The sequence below is a fragment of the Elephas maximus genome, chromosome 12, assembly GCF_024166365.1.
Source record: "Elephas maximus indicus isolate mEleMax1 chromosome 12, mEleMax1 primary haplotype, whole genome shotgun sequence".
NCBI lineage: Eukaryota > Metazoa > Chordata > Mammalia > Proboscidea > Elephantidae > Elephas > Elephas maximus.
In genome coordinates this window covers 95,483,368-95,500,163 of record NC_064830.1, presented here as the reverse complement: position 1 = coordinate 95,500,163, position 16,796 = coordinate 95,483,368, and the positions used below count along the sequence as shown (strand labels likewise).

The 16,796-nt window shown below is 46.7% G+C and overlaps 1 protein-coding gene across 5 annotated transcripts; it reads left to right on the top strand.

The window, feature by feature from the left end:
- Positions 1 to 2,403: 2,403 nt before the first annotated feature.
- ZFAND2A (zinc finger AN1-type containing 2A) lies at positions 2,404 to 12,066 on the top strand. Of its 5 annotated transcripts, XM_049905086.1 has the most exons (7): positions 2,405 to 2,619; positions 3,954 to 4,053; positions 4,719 to 4,813; positions 7,335 to 7,466; positions 10,304 to 10,455; positions 11,525 to 11,608; positions 11,883 to 12,064. In XM_049905086.1, exons 2-7 carry the CDS (start codon positions 3,999 to 4,001, stop codon positions 11,899 to 11,901), a joined length of 537 nt encoding a protein of 178 aa, XP_049761043.1. In that variant the 5' UTR covers positions 2,405 to 2,619; positions 3,954 to 3,998; the 3' UTR covers positions 11,902 to 12,064. The 5 variants fall into 5 exon arrangements, with proteins under 5 accessions (XP_049761042.1, XP_049761043.1, XP_049761041.1 ...); XM_049905084.1 differs by having other exon boundaries at positions 11,525 to 12,065; XM_049905087.1 differs by lacking the exon at positions 11,525 to 11,608 and having other exon boundaries at positions 2,408 to 2,619; positions 11,883 to 12,057.
- Positions 12,067 to 16,796: the final 4,730 nt, after the last annotated feature.

Sequence of the window (16,796 nt, the reverse complement as noted above, 5' to 3'; positions counted from 1 at the left end):
GGGATCCACATTGACTGTGTGGATGTGTACGGACATACATACGTATATTTCCCGGCCTGTGTGCGCTGAGAGGGTCTAGAAGCAATGACATCCTAGTAGCAATAAGCACACTGACAACCCAAATCTTGGTTTCTAAATACCATCCTCTGCTAAAAGGAACCAGGACTCTTTAGAGAGATGATTGATTCCCAGAATAGGGCAGGGAGAGTATAAAACAAGCCTGGGACATCTTGTGCCAGAGTAAGAAAGAATGAAAAAAATAATGAGGAGATATCAAAATGATTCAGGAGTCAACCTGCAGGAGCTCTCACTGACCGAATCTGGGAGAACTTCAACATCGAAATATACAATAGATACAGAATATTACCCATTAATAAAATAAAAATTCATGAGCCCATACTGATAAAAATGAATGAATGAATGAATAAAAAATAAATGGAGAAGGGGAATCTCTCCCTCACAGCAGAGTGCCAACTAATAAACACAGAAGAAACGCTGGAAGTGAAAAAACAAAAAATTACTATTTGGCAACCATCAAAGTAATTCAGGGATTAGTCATTGATGGAGATTAAGGTTGGTGGGAGGAGGTCTGATGAAGAATAAGATAATGGTGTAATCTAGGAATGTCTCCCTACAAAATACTAGTAAGTTGACAAATAGCAAAATGGCAGCTTTATTACAGTGGAGAAACCTAACAGATAGCAATACAGCCAGGAATAAAGATTAACATCACCAGTGGTGGGATGGCTGAAATCCTGTGCTTCCCAGTGCCATATGCCAGGAAGAACCCAGCATCATTTCCGTGGTCTGCCTGTCAGGAGACCACCACCTGAGACTGGCTTTGAGGAAACATCAGAAGGGACCCAGACTGAGGGTCATATTACAAAATGGAAGGCCTGTTGCCTTTCAATAAAAGCCATCAAGGACAGGAAAGACCAAGGGCCTACTCCAGCATGGAGGAGACTGCACATGTGATCTTGGATGGGATTGTTGTTGTTGTTGGGTGCTATCGAGTCGATTCTGACTCATATCAACTCCATGTGACAGAGGAGAACTACCCCATAGGGCTTTCTTGGCTGTAATCTTTACGGAACCAGATTGGCAGGTCTTTCTTCTGGAAAGCAGCTGGGTGGGTTTCGAACTGCCAGGCTTTAGGTTAGCAGCCAAGAGCTAAACTGTTGGGCCACCAGGGATCTGAAGGAGGAAGAAAAAAAGAAACATTGTTGGGGCAGTCCATGAAATCTAAATGCAAGCTGTAAACTGTACCTTAGAATTGTCTCAGTGTTGATTTTGTGAATTCCATGGCTGGACAGTGATTATGTAGCACAGCGACCATTTTTGGGAAATACATGCTGGAGTGTTTAAAGGTGATCGGGTATCATGTCTACAGCTTACTTCCAAATGGTTCGGAAAAAAGTAATGAAAATGGGTGTATACACATGTGTGTGTGTTTATAGAGGGAAAACAGTGTGAGGGAGCAAATAATGTGAAATGTTAATAACTAGGGAACACAGGTGACAGGAATGCAGAAATTTTCTGCACTATTCTTGCAATTTTTATGCAAGTTTAAAACTACCTCAGAATGAATTACCGTTTAAACATAGATGCTTGCTTTCTCACTCCAGAATAACACCAGACCCCTTCCAACCACTGTCTGGTGGTTAGAAGCGGAGGAGGGTCCTCAGGGCAGCGAAGACCTCTAGGTCCAGCCACTCCGGCATTCCCACCTCGGGACCGTGGCATCTGCTGTTGTGGCCACCTGTGTTCCTCTGCACTCCCCTGGGAAACCCCGTAAACCCCATGCCTCCTTCAGGTCCCCTTGGACTCCTTTCTTGATGCCACAGACCCATGACACCCTGTCATGGTTCTGCAGATGGTCCCTGTCGGGTCCTGGGGAGTGTGACATCTGCCGGGGGTCCCCTCCTATGACCCACGCTCCAGCTGGGCTGCGGTGCCGGGTTCCTGCCACGACGGATGTGAATAAATGAAGTTGTGGAGAAAGCCACAGCTCTGGGCCTGCGAGGGCGTCGTGCCTTACTGTGGCTGCTCCAGGGCGCCCACTCGGCCGCGGGTCGACCGGCTAACTCAGGGTGCTCCCGTCAGCTGTGGGGGACTCTGGCCCCTGCCACAGCTGCCGGTGTCGCCCCTTGCCCACGCGGAGTCAGCTTTTCCACGCCAAGCGGCTGGCCGAGGTACCCCTGGGGAGCACCGCCTCATCGTGACTCAGCAGCACGTCGCGGGCGTCACCCGAGCGCCGGCCCCGAGAAGCTGCCGGACTTTTCCAGGAGCTGGGCGGAGTCCCGGGGACCTGACGGGGCCGCCGGGCCGCTGCGGGACGGGATTGGCCGGCTGGCCGGTGCGTCATCGGCGCGCGCCGGAAATGATTAGGCCGCGGCGGCGCTCTGAAGGGCCGGCTGGGGGATAAATGGCGGGACGCTCGTGTTTGCGAGATGCTGAGCTTTTTTGTGGGCTCGGCCAGGCTCTGGCCTCTCCACGAGTTCCGTCTCCCTGGTTCCTTTTGCTTTGTTCCCAGGGGCTGGCACCGACGAGGGAAACCCGCTTGTCGGTCTCCGCCTTCCTCTTGCCTTTCCAGCTGTCCGTGTCTCCAACGACAGCCAGGTACGGAGTAGGGCTGGGGCCGGGGAAGAACCGAGGGGCGTGTGAAGGCGTCTTAAAGTTGATGCAGGTGTTCACTGTGGTTGTAGACCTCATTAGTTTGACGACATCCGTACATCTCTTTTCCGCTCCCGGCTTCGTACGTATACGGCATTCACGTCATGGCAAAGTGACCCTATAGGTCGGGTGTTTTCGGACTACTCGTCTGGTGTCAAGACCAAAATCGTTTCGGAGTTGACAGTAGATTCTGGTCAATCCCTGGAACACAAAATTAAGGGACGCTTACTTTGTCATGCCCTGCGGTATATGCCTTTCTGGTACGGCGATGGGCAGCACCGACATGATCCTTGCTACTCCACGGGACTAATCTAGAAGTAATCTACTTGGAAACTGTGAGCAGGTGCGGAAAAGGAATGACGGGATCCTTTGAGAGTAGAGAGTGTGTAACCTACATGGGGGGTCGTGAGGGCTTAGGAAAGGCCCTTTGAAGAGGGACACCTAAATGGAGACCTGAAGTAGATGTTAGCTGGGGGAAGAGTATGCCAGGCGGAGGGGCTCCCAGCAGAGTGGGGAGAGCTGATGGGAAGATGGGAAAAAGGACCTTGAACTTGAATTCTAGGAGGGAGAAGAGTTTTGAGAGATTTGGTGGGCACCAGGTTGTGGAGGGGGCCTCCTGAGTCAAGTCCAGTAACGTCACCAGTGGTCTGCCTGTTTTTCGTGGTAAGTTAACAGGTTGCAGGTCTCCCTGATCAACTCCAGGTTGATGTCATTAAGGATTAAAGGTGAAGTAAAACTTAATGCCTGAGGGAGTTAAAGCAGCAAGGGACGGGAGTTAAATCTCCAATGGATAGTGTCGTTAGTTAATGTGATCTAGCACCTAGTAACAGAGGCACTTTTGTATATGTCAACAAGTATATTTCATAGATGAAGTTATACCTTAAAATTCCCTGAGGTTGTAATTTCATTGGCAGCTGTGTAAATAGAATATGAGAAACCCCAGCCAATATGAGTTGAAATAATGGCTTAATGAAGACCAGAACTTGGGGTGAGCTTCATAAACTGGGACTTAAAAGGATTGAAAAATAATTTTTCTCATAATGGGGTTGATTCTGAATGGTCAAGAACCTGGTACTTCTGCTAAAACTCATGTTTTTCCCTTTGCTGAAAAACAGCAGAATTGATGATGCTTCAGTCTTTGCTGCGTGGCCCCAGGATGGCTTGGCCTTGGAAACCCTGGGGAGCATGTTTGTTTACTTGCATTAGTTGTTAATTATAAATTCCAGTGGCTGGAATTCGGGCAGTCATTGCTTTCCCTCTAACTATTCTCATTCTTGTAGGTGGCATTGAAACCTGTCAGCTGTGTTTTGAACACCTTGCTCACAATGGAGTTCCCTGATTTGGGGAAGCACTGTTCAGAAAAAACTTGCAAGCAGCTAGGTAAGCACTTTTAAGAGATTATCAATAGAATATGAGTATTTTGTTGGTTATTCGTGGGGGAGAACTGGACATTTCCCTAATTAGCTGATAATTCTGTGTCTTGGCCTTTGCTGCTTTTCAGTAGTGGGCACTTGGCATGAGGTCCAGGCTCTGTTCAGCATGGTATTTAGCATCCACATAATGCCAGGTAGTAGGCTAGCTGCATGGTATTTAGCATCCACATAATGCCAGGTAGTAGGCCAGGTGCATGGTATTTAGCATCCACATAATGCCAGGTAGTAGGCCAGGTGCATGGTATTTAGCATCCACATAATGCCAGGTAGTAGGTCAGGTGCATGGTATTTAGCATCCACATAATGCAAGGTAGTAGGCCAGCTGCCAGGGCTAAATGGATACAAATGTGCTTCTTAAAAAGGTGCGATACCACATGAGGTGGAATGTCTCTTGAAAAGATAGCTTTATAGATTCTCTTACATGTTGTTTGACCTTGTGAAATTCAGGACCCAAAGTTTTTTTTTCCCCCTCGCTTGTGATGCCTTGAAGCTGTATCCATCTGATAGTTATGGAGCATTTAAATTTAATATAGTATTAAATGCTATGTTAGTATGATCTGTGGTCTTTTTATTCCAGTCTTTAAAACATTTTTTATTTTTTCCATTGTTTAGATTTTCTACCAATAACATGTGATGCATGTAAACAGGATTTCTGTAAGGATCACTTTACATTTGCTGCACATGGGTGTCCCTTTGCGTTCAAGAAGGTAACTCTTCGTACTTTATTCAAAAGATGCTGACCTTTACTTCCGAAAGCTGTGCTGCCTGACAGCGTAAACACGAGCTGTGTGTGTAGCTATTTAAACTAATTACATAAAATTAAAAATTTCTCAGTTGCACTGGATACATTTCAGGTGTTGGGTAGTACAAAAACGGCATGAGGGCAGTGTCTGACCTCATCTTACCCCACAAGGGGGAAGGAGAACCAGGATCAACAGAGCAAGGCTGACTGCTATGAGGTGGAGGCCAGACAAGCCTCCTCTCTCCACCATCTTCACTAATTCTGATACTAGCTGTCCCTCGCACAGCAGTCTGCTTCTTTGCTGGGTTCGAGAAATTGCAATGGCCACACAGACCACATTCACAGTTACGGGGTTTATTAGGGAAGTTAACCGTTACAATTCAGGCTCAAGAACACTCAGGATACAGTTCTTCCATTAGGATAGCATCTCCCCAGCTGTGTTCACAGGCATGCCTCTTCCTGGCTTTTAGGCCTCTACCCAAAGGCGCTTAACTTTCTCTGGGTTGGAAAGCTCACCATGCTTTCTCCTGCTGCTGATTTCTCCTTCCTTGGGTGTCTCCTCTCTGCTCTGAAATTGGCTCTTTTAAGCCAAAACTGACCAATCCCTGTGGTAGGCCACAATTACCTATCACACAGTCACCTGGGTAGGAGTTACAAGACCATGGCTAGAAAGGCCACACAGATGTAATCTATCACACTGCAGGTAGCCACATGTGGACAGTGACTACCCTACTGGGCAGCCTGGGCCTAGAACATTCCATCCTCACAGAATGTTCTGTTGGCCAGTATGGCTCGACAGCAATTGAGATTTTAATTTGTTTTCTACTGTTTTACTCAGGGACTCATGCAGTCAAATTGTTGTTGTAACGTAACTTTCAAAGCTTACTTCTTTACACGTTAAAATACTTGATTTCTTTGACTCATTGCTTCAGGGAAAAGCACAGCTGTCTTTCTGTGTGACTCAGGAAATGGCTTAATCTTTGACATGGTCCTGACCAGGAAGTTGTTAGGATCCTTACTCATCCTGGTGACTCTGCAGCTGTGACTCATGTTTAGATGATTCAGATAGAACGCACTAGAAACTGGAAAACAACAACTCTTTAAGAAAACTAACTTGCATAAGTTCAGAGGTCTGAGACTTTATTCCGGACTTTCAAGTGGCCCTGGCCTATCTTCTGTGTCTCTGATGGCTCTCAGATGATTTCAGTATCAGCCCTCCGTGGCTTGACCGTGGTGGCCTTTAGAAAAGTGGGCGACTTAGCATTACTGTGCTTTTATACGTGCTGGTCAGCGTGCCGCACTTCAGCTTTTTCTAGCCTGGAACACGTGGGGCGTGTGGTGCAAATTACCCATTTGCCCAGGACTGATGATCAGGCCACATCATCCACGTCCCTAGATACGGAGAGTCTGGCTAGAGGTGATTTAGGAACACAGAAATTGATTCTTAGTTAGGAGACCGGCTGATTCAGGGAGTGCCACCTGGTGCATCTTCCAGCCCTGCCCCAGGCAGCAGCCCCACAGCTCAGTGGCTGTCCTCCACCCCAGTGGCAATGGTGGCTGCCCCTCATCCTGTCATTCACAGTTCCCAGCCCCTGCCCTGGGGGAGGAGCCCTGGTGGTAAAGTGGCTAAGCATTCGGCTGCTAACCAAAAGGTCGACAGTTCGAATCCACCAGCTGCTCCTTGGAAATCCTAGGGACAGTTCTGTCCTATACGGTCATAGGAGTTGGAGTCAATTTGACAGCAACAGGTTTTCTACGGGCCCTGGGCACTCAGAGCCCTGCAGTCTGGGGCTTGCCCTTGGCCTAGGTGTGGCCAGTGGAGTGACCTCCCTCCTTGAGGGCCCACCAGTGAGTTCCCTGCTGGTGTCTGCACAAGGACCAGAAAGGCTGCTGGTGATTGAAGAGGGCTGGGTGGTCTCTCTGGCTGGTGTTTCCTGTGTTGTCTCCCCTTCATCGTATTTGGGCAGGATCCTTTCTCCCTGGGATGGTGACAGTCCTGTTTTACTGAGACTGGCCTTGTCTGTCTTCACCTCCCCCCACCCCCCCCACCCCCGCTGCCTTTTTAACTGACCATTTTAGGGTTGTTTTTGTGGAAACTCTGGTGGCGTAACGGTTAAGAGCTATATCTCTGCTAACCAAAAGGTTGGCAGTTCAAATCCACAAGGTGCTCCTTGGAAACTCTATAGGGCAGTTCTACTCTGTCCTGTAGGGTCGCTATGAGTCAGAATTGACTTGATGGTGACAGGTTTCCATGGTTGTTTGATAATCTGTTTAAGTTCCACTTAGCTTTAACCTGAGGTGACTCCGTACTCAAGTTCTCTTGGTGCCCTGCTGTGAACCTGCTGCACAAACAACGCCCATTCTCACGAGTGGTCAGAGCAGCAGCGTTTGCGCTCTGTACATGCGCCGCGCCGTCGTCCCCTTGTCTCGTGGAAACGTTTTGGTGGTCTGACTCTGGAATGTCACCTTGCATCCCACGTGTATAGGATGTTCAGGTCCCAGTGTGCCCACTCTGTAACAGTCCTGTCCCAGTGAAGAAGGGGGAGCTTCCTGATGTGGTGGTTGGCGAACACATGGACCGGGACTGCAAGTACAATCCTGGGAGGAGTCACGAGAAGGTGAGTGGAAAGTCTGAAAATTCTGCATGTGTTGTTTCCTTAGGGGGAAAGGGATCAATGATCTGTGAAAATTGGTCTCCATAGTTCCTGTACAAAGTAAAAACCCAGTGATGTGTGGCCGTTCCCCTGTGTTGTGAGCTATATAAAAGCATTCTCTAAACATCAAGGGCCCTGATGGTCTGCTTGCTTTTGAGGAATTTGCCCATTTTCTCCCAGGATGGAGAATTAGACCCAGTTTTCCAGAACTGTCATTGTGCGTTTGCTTTCTCAGCTCCTAGAATAATTCAAAAGGGTATGAAATCGGAACATTTGGTCTCTTGCTTTGGGAACTTCCATGTTTTTATTCAAGTTGCACATCTGATAGTTTGGAGTCAAGTATGTGAGGGAAGAGGACAATCCCTGTGCCCCGCAGGCGACCACCTTCAGCTCCTGACAGTTTTGTTTTCTGGTGTCTGCTTATTTCTCCAAATGCATGTATTTATTGTTACATCTTGAGTTCGTCTTGTCCGCCCTTCAGTTTCATGCACTACCTGGTGACCACAGTGTCAGCCAAGGCCTTAGCTCTTGCCCCTATACCAGCATCGTGCCCATGGTCTCTCCACCTTCCCTGCCCCCTTCTGTCTTCAGCACGGTCCTCCTGCCCACTGTCCCCACTGCTGTGTCTCTCTGGGCCTGGGAGCTTCTGCATGACTCTCTCTGGAGCTCACACCCGTAGTCTTCTCTGCGTGCTATACTTCCTCCTGCTTTGGTCCCCCTTCCCCGGGTTTCTGATCCCCCAGCCCCAGAGCCTTCCTACAGCTATGTTCTGGCTTCTCCTACCCACCAGGCATCACTGCTCATCCTCATGCTGGTCACTTTCTAAAACCTTGTGGCTGTTTTCTGTTATTCTTTACACTTGTGGGTTCATTACTCTTGGAAACTCATTTTCTGTCATTTTTATAGGGTTTCAGGAGGGAGCAGAGCCAATCCATGGGGTCAGGTCACCGCCCTTCTCTAGACATCCAAGGAAACTGAACCTCTGACCAACATTAGATGCTGCCATCTGTAGGCTGCATGCCGTGGTTGGCTTTATCCCTGAGGACTGCAGGTCTCCAGGCCTCGTAGGCTATTCCACAGCTGGCCCTCCCCAGGGCCTCACTTTTGGTTTCAGGCTCTTTCTAAGGGAGCTGCTTCCCCCTCCCCCAGCCCTCCAGAGCACTCATGTGGGCATTCTTGGCTTCTTAAAGGGCTTTTCTTTTTCTTTTTGTGGTGTAAATGGAAGTTTATAAATCAAGTCAGTCCCTCATACAAAAAGTTATACACACTTTGCTATGTACTCCTAGTTGTTCACCCCCTAATGAGATAGTACACTCCTCCTCTCCACCCTGTATTCTCCATGTCCATTCAGACAGCGCCTGTCCCCCTCTTCCTTCTCATCTCCTCTCCAGACTGGAGCTGCCCACATAGTCTTACGTGTCTACTTGAGCCAAAAAGCTTACTCCTTACCATTATCATTATACTCCAGTCCAATCCCTGTCTGAAGAGTTGGTTTCGGGAATGGTTCCAGTCTTGGGCTAACAAAGGGTCCGGGGACCATGACTTCCAGGGTCCCTCCAGTCTCAGTCAGACCATTAAGTCTGGTCTTTATGAGAATTTGAGATCTAGATCCTACTGTTCTGCTCCATCAGGGACTGTTGTGTTCCTTGTCAGGGCAGTGATCGGTGGTAGCTGGGCACCATCTAGTTCTTAGGCCTCAGGCTGATGGAGTCTCTGGTTTATATGTGGTTTAAAGGGCTTTTCTTGTAGGGAATTAGCTTAAAGCACAGTTTCCAGTCATGGGCCTGGTTTGTAGTTATCAAGTACCTTAATCAAGGCATGTACATGTATCTGTTTTCAAGCTCAAACAGGAAGGAATGAAATCTTATTCTTAGCCTATCACACGAAACCCTTTACAAGAAAACTTTCTCCAAGCTCCTTCCCTAACCATTTTCTCCACACGACTTTGCTGTACATCCTTCCCTCTGCCCTCCAGGCTCTGGGGAAGGGCCTTTACAACTCCTCTGTCTTCATACAAGACTTCAGCTCTACCCAGCCTCCCCTCCCCTCCCCATGCCTTTCTCTCCCAGTGAAGTCCTCCTCATCCTTGGCACAAGCAGGTGTTACTGACCAGGTCCTTCCCACCCCTGTCCCGCCCGGCAGCATTGATGCTCCCTCCTCTGTGCTCTGGCCGCCTGTGTAGATGCTGTCAGTGCTCTGCTGTGGCCCTTGTGTCCCCACAGTGCCTTCAGGGACACTGGCTTCTGGGCAGTCTCGAAGAAGCTAGTACCTACCCGTCTTTGCCTGAGGGCCATCCTGCTGCTGGGACGTCCCCCTTGCTTACATTCTTCACGGAGAGTCAGAACTACCTGGGCATTGCCCCCCCCACCCCCCGGCATCCCCATGACTGATGAGCGTAGGGGGTGTAAACAGACCTTCTCACTCTGTTGTTCTCTGTGGGAGTGCGCGTGGTAGCATACCCTCATCAGCCCCAGTTCTCCCGCTCGCTCCCAGGTCCCTCCAAGCCCCTTCCTCCCCGTCTCCTCTTGTGTTTTGTTGTTTTCTTTCCCCTAGGTGCCCCTCCAGTCATTTTCATACGAATCCCTTTTTTGGGATCTGCCTCTGGGGCCCCAGCTGAATATACTGCCTTTATACTGATCACTTATTAAAACTTTTCTGTGTCTGCTTAGCTAGTATTCATTTCTCACCTGATGCTAAAATGCTGGAGTGATCCCTTGGCATCTTCATTCTGTGTCCTTAAGAGCAATTTCTAGTTAAAATAAAATGATGTTGTTAAGTGCTCGTAACACTTGTTCCCTTAGATTTTTACATACCGGTGCTCAAAAGAAGGATGCAAGAGAAAAGAGATGCTGCAGGTGGTCTGTGACGAATGTCACAGTAACTTCTGCATCCGACACAGACACCCTCTGGACCACAGCTGCAAGCAGGGAGGCTGCCCTCCCAGGAGAGCTGGGTAAGAACACAGTGCTGACTGCTGGAGGGCTGATTTAAGACCCAGGAAAATAATTTAAACTCTTAAGCTGGGGAGTAGAACAGCTTTGAGCACTGTCCCACACTGTCTGACTTTAAATATTTGCTGTAGAGGTTTGGATGATCATAATCTAAGTTATTTAGATGACATTTAATTTCTTTCTCTCAGATAACTTTAATTTTTATCCATGCTCAATTTATGAAAGAGCAAGGTGCCGTTAAATAGAAAACGGATCATTCACCTAAAACACAATAAAAAAAAGAAAATGGTTCAGTGAGGCCTGCAAGCTGGGACCCGGGCAGCTGAAGCTGACACATCTTGGAGAGTTGGGGGAGCCCAGGGAAGGGCATAGAATTTATCTGACTCTCACCCCCGTGGTTGGATATTTAGGGTGCCTCCTATTTTCTGTACCCCATTGTGATTAACACACTTGTAGATCGATCTCTGCTCACATCCTGAATTGTTTCCTGGGGGAAGACCTAGAGTATGCTGGTCTCTGAAGCTGTTGATAACACACATTGCCGATGGTTCTTTGAAATATTCTTTCTAGGAATGTCTTTTTAAGTGCCATTTTCCAAATCCTGGCCACATCTGGGGGCTGTTTCATTTTTCTCTTTCATATCTGTTCTTCTGATAGGTGAAAGATGATACTTTACTGCTTTAATCAGCATTTCCTTGATTTTATTAGTAAATTGAACATTTTTTCATGTTTGTTAACAACAACAGAAAAGGAAATGGGTTCAGGGTGGCTTTGCTGGATTGCCTGGGCTGGGCTGAAAACAAAATGAGGATTCAGGTAAAGCTGGAAAAGATTAATAAAGTTGAATTCTAGTGTTATTAACCAAGAGTGCCTCTGTCAAGTTAATGGAAGCATCCACCTTACACTTGGTATTAGTGAATCTTAAGCCCCCTTCTAATTGCGTTTTATTGTTCCTTATATTGTCCCTACCTGAGCCAGGCTGGGCCCCAGCAGCCCTGAGTATAAATCAGTGTCTGGTTTTCTTGGTGAGCGAGTGCGGGGTGGGACAGTACTGACCTGGCCTCTCCATAGGTGTTCAGCTGCAGGAGTTCCTGAGTCCAAGCCCTCGGGAGCACTGAACACCTTCTCTCCCAGGTGGCTGGCGCAGCGACTCAGGTACCGAGGCGGCTCCACAGGGTAGCAGTTCTTTGCTCCGGTAGCGAGTGTTGACAAGTCCTCGTAGTACAGTGCATGGCTGACCTTGCATGCCCCGGTGGTGTATGACTTAATCATGAGGAAGTTATGGCCTGGAGCCCCAGATGATAAAGGCATTTCATTCCAGCACCAGGGATAATCAGGCAGCAACATCTTATGGCTGCTTTCTGAAAGATCTCATTGCGCTTAAAGAGCTAGATCTAAAAAGCTGACAACTCTTTTTATTCTCTTCCAGGTGGAAAGTAAGGCAATGACACCGACGACCTGTTCCTGAGCTGGCACATTAACTTACTGTACGCTATTGTAACTCTGTGAGGTAACTTCCACGCTCTAGTACCTTCATCCTTCTCATGTCAAACAGTCTGAAAAACTTGATAAAACTATTCCAATAAAATATCTTGTCAAAAGAGTTTGTATAAACAATCAGAAGAGGTATCAAGTGCTATTCTAAGGTGGGCTAACCTCATATAACAACCTCCCCCCACCCCCCGCAAAAAAAAAAAAATAATAAAGCAGCTTAAAGAACAAAGGACCTGCCAGATGGGAGGGTGGTTCTGTTGTGGGCCAAATCAGTCAGGGTTCCTGCCTGGTTGTGGCTCTGTCTTCAGTACGTGGTTCTATAGTGGTTGTGGTCATCTGAGCTCAGGGAAGGACGGAGTGTGGCGCCTGCTTCTTAAGGTCTTGGTCCGGAAGTGACCCACCATTCTTCCACTTAGTTCCACTGAAGAGAATGTAGTCATGTGACTGAGGGAGGCCGGAAGTTCTATTCTTTTGAAAGAAGGGGGTGTGTATCTCTACCATGGCTGACTTCTTTTTAAAATGGCACCATTGTCAACAAGCTAGCTTGCATAATGGCTTTATTTGTTCCTGCATATAATCTCAACTCCAGGAGAAAAGTCACCAGATTCAAGCTGTTAAAAATGAAGCTCTGCCTGCCATAGCAGGGAGGGGGCTTCTTGAATACTGGAGGTTGGGGGGTGGGGTACACAGGCATGTACTCCATATCCTGTCACCTGAACCATGAACAGTACACACATGGTGCCCTGGCACTGTTTCTGCCCCAGCTGTGACTTCACGGAGTGACAAGGACCATCCATAAGCCCTGACAGTGTGACTGTTGGTGTTGGATTTGTACTGACAGGCTCTAATCCGGGTCTGAGGGGGCTCGTTTCCTCGGCTCCCGGGTGTCAGGAGGTACAGTGAGACAAAGTGGTCCAGCTGTGTACCTTCCACACATTCCACAGGGCCAGTTTACTACATCTGGATCAACAAATCAAGCAACTGCTTTTTTTTATGGTTTCTCATTCTCAAAGAAATGGGGGTGGGGTGGGAGGGTGTTTCAGTTTCCATTCCATAAATAGGTTATCAATACTGTTTCTGCCTGGTGTCTTGTTCAGTGGTATTTGTTCTAGACCAGTAGTTCTCAATGTGAGCATGCATCAGAATCACCTGGAGGGCTTGCTGGGCCCACCCGCGGCATTTTAATTCTGTCGGTCTGGGTGGGGTGAGGATTTGCACAAGTATCTAGGTCATGCTGATGCTGCAGGTCAGGGAACCACACTTGGCCAAATGACTTCTGCCTCGGTGTGGTCCAGTATCGCAGCCACCAGCCACATGTGCTGTGGAGCACATGAAATGTACCTAGTGCAATTGGGGAACTGCATTTTAAATTTTACGTAAGTCAGCAGAATTTTAAAAGCGATATGTGACTCATTTGCTAGAAAACTTACATTTAGAACTGAGTGTGTGATTCTGTTTTTTCAACTGTAAATTTTATGAAATCTAAATGCACATTAGGAGTTTCTAATGAAAATTTAATGTCCAAATTAAGCATTTGCAACACACTGGACTTGGAAGACTTAATGCAGTAGAAAAGAATTAAAATATCTCATATAAAAATACTGTTTACATGTTGAAATAATAATATTTTAGATAATGGTATAAATAAAAATTAAAATTAATTTCACTTTTACTGTGGCTCCTAGGAAATTTAAAATTAGATAAAATTCACTATATTTCTGTCAAAAACTACAGTGCCACTCTAGATCATCCAAAGCCCAAGGACAACATTAAATATCCATATTTTATCACAAAGAACAACTAACAATTTACTAGTCCTTTTTTTTTTTTGTCTTCAGATTTGATCGGAATATTTAAGTGTAGTGCTTAAGAGCTTTCTGAAAAGCTCAAGTTCGTATTTTTCTTTACAAATACTATGTTAATGGTAAGAGATCAAATAGCTCACAAGTGTGTGCGTTTGAAAAGTGAAAGTTCCCTGTTCCTTAGTGGTACTCCCCAGAAGTCTTAAACAGTCACTATTTACAGTGTCTTTTGCATCCAGAACTTTCTGTTCGGTCACAAGTATGTATCTTTAAAAATATAAACATCCTACGTCGCCTACTGTGTTATCTGATTTTTCTTATCTTACTGTGTCATAAGCCTCTTTCCGTGCTAGCACGAGTAGTTCTCATCCTTAGCACACTGGGTGTACCCTGACTTTTTGGCCGGTCTGCTGTTGATGTGCACTGCATTGAAGGGAATGTATATATTTTAAGTTTTGATAGAAGGTGCCAAGCTTTGTCCAAAAAGTCATCCCTGTTTACTGTCCATCATTTCCTGACACCATCACCAACTTAGCATAACTTTTGGTCTCTGCCAAGGGTTGGAAGGGGTTCACCTTCCTGAGCTACTGGGATGCTTCAGTGGAAGTGTTTGACAAGCACTAGGTGGTAGAAGGGGCTTTGGAGTTGGAAAGCTTGGAATTGGGTCAGGCCTTGGTCATTTCATGAGGCTTGAGCAAACTGTGAGTCAGAATCGACGGCAATGGGTTTGGGGCTTTTTTTTTTTTTTTTTCCCCGAGTAAACCAACATGTTGGTTGTTGTTTCTTTATAAAGAGTGGCAGGCAGGCGGTGAGCCTGGAAGGCACTTTATTTAACAGATGCCATAAACCAAACCAGCTGCTGTGCAGTTGACTCTGACTCACGGCACCCCGATGTGCGTCATAGTAAACTGTGCCTCACTGGGTTTTCAGTGGCTCATTTGCAGAAGTAGATCACCAGGCCTTTCTTCCGAGTCCATCTTAGTCCGCAGTAAACCAGTAACGAGGGCCACGTGAAGTGGCACCTGCGCCTGCCTCAGTTGCTCTCCTCCTGTTCCTGAATTAGAACCAACCAGCTGTTATGGGCGGGACCCAAAGCCATGTCAGAGCTTGTGGTGCCCCGTGTGCTTCAGTGGCCTGGAAAGCTGCGTTGCTCTTGCCGTTCCGGTGCGTGGGATGCAGTATCAGGCGCTGTCACAAGATGTCACCAGAAGCCCTCTGTCGAATATTGACTCCTCATGAGAAGTCAGGTGCACTACCACAGGAAGAGCAGACATTGCCAACCCCTCAGCCCTAACTCAGTTTTTGTAGGTTAGTAATGCCACTAAAGAGTGGGGATATATTTTCAAATGTGTTTTTAATTAACCATCCAAATTCAGTTTTGCAGAGAGCCTAAGACCATACTCAAAAGATAGGTTCTGAAATGAGTTCCCTAAACATCACTGGGTGAAGTGTTTTGTGGTTTTCAAGTTTTCAACTGGAGTCAGGATCTCTGACTCTCAGTAGTACTGCAAATGTTGTGAGATTGCGTTGTCTTGGGGAACATGCTGAGGGGGAAACTAGTCTGTCTTCTGTTTGGTCTGGTATGAACTTTTCCCCAGAAAAATGTTTATTTGCTTTATTTTGCTGAAGTGATATTAAAACTTGAATTCACAGTTTGTTATAAAGTTGAATAGATACCGTAGAAAGAACAAGAAGGACAGGGTTTAGCGGGTGGTATGAGATGTTGCATTAAAGGTGGTGTTTCTTTTGTTTGAGCATGTTATCCTCCTTTCTGCCTTTCATTGGAATATTTGAGGGGAGCTCTACAAAAAACCACATTTGTAAAAGGCTACACACCCCTGAGCTGTATTACAAGGTCTTCTCCTTAAAATGCATTAAAAGCTAGGGTTTTCTTGCAATAAATGCTACAAAAAATATCTTTTAAAAAACCAAAGTGGCTCTTTAATTTTGTATCATTTCAAACTGAAACTAAAGCAACTTTTGTAGACTACTCTGCTTTGACAGAATCTTAAGAGGGTGGGGGGTAAAAAGAGTCCAGTAAGAAGACAGTGTTAATGCATCAGTATTTCTCTTTCCAAGGAGGCTTGGTGGTACAGTGGTTAAGCACTCGGCTGATAACCAAAAGGTCAGCAGTTTGAGCCCACCAGGCACTCCATGGGAGAAAGATGTGGCAGTCTGCTTCTGTAGAGATTACAGCCTTGGAAACTCTGTGGGGCAGTTCTGCTCTGTCCTTTAGGGTTGCTGAGTCAGGATTGACTCCACAGCAGTGAGTCTGGTTTCTCTTTTCTGCTCTGACACAAACATTCCCTGGAGACCAGGAGTCATTAGAAATGTTACTGTAGCAATGTTCCTATAGCAATGTGCAGAGAGCTTACAGAGCTCCAGGGAAAAGGCTAAACCATCTCCGTTGGTGCAGACAGGTGTGAGCTATGGAATCACCGGTGCAAGTGATCACTGGCCTCTCCTTGGTGAGCGTTTACTTCATCACCCTTCCAGCTCTGGCCAGTCCTTCTCCTGCTACTTCTGCCTGTCCACCATAAGACAGTGTGGTAGGCATGCTTTGACTGTTTGGTCCACTAAAGTCAAAGTCCACCTTCCCTCTACTCCACCCAAGTTACACACCCCATTCTGATGGGGGAGGGTGAATCTTGGAAGCTTTGTCTAAAGCACTGTCTCCCCCCTCCATCTCTGTGACTCCATCTGTTACCATGGGTTTAAATCTGATATATGGTAATGACTCCCAAACTCTATTTCTAGCCTAGGCCTCTCCCACTGAAGTCTAGAGTTGCATATCCACCATATGCATGTCACTGTATCAGGTGGTAGAAACCCTACCAGTCTTGTATTCTGTGAGGTACCAAGAAGCACTGTTGCCTGAATGCTTTGATACAAAATAAGATACATTGTGTACTGGAATCTAGTATAGGAAAGCAGTATGAAGCATCGGGTTTAAGATGAAGTTTGTAGGAAGAAAGACAAGTGGAGAAAATTGGGTCACTTTGATTTTTGCTGTACATAAAGAAAAACCAGCTTTATTCAATCCCAGG

Bases quoted from the DNA above. Each gene is read 5' to 3' on its own strand.
- ZFAND2A (XM_049905085.1), top strand. From the start codon at position 3,999: ATGGAGTTCCCTGATTTGGGGAAGCACTGTTCAGAAAAAACTTGCAAG. The intron at 7,467-10,303 runs GTGAGTGGAAAG...TTGTTCCCTTAG, and splicing joins CTGGGAGGAGTCACGAGAAG to ATTTTTACATACCGGTGCTC. The intron at 10,456-11,524 runs GTAAGAACACAG...GCCTCTCCATAG, and splicing joins TGCCCTCCCAGGAGAGCTGG to GTGTTCAGCTGCAGGAGTTC.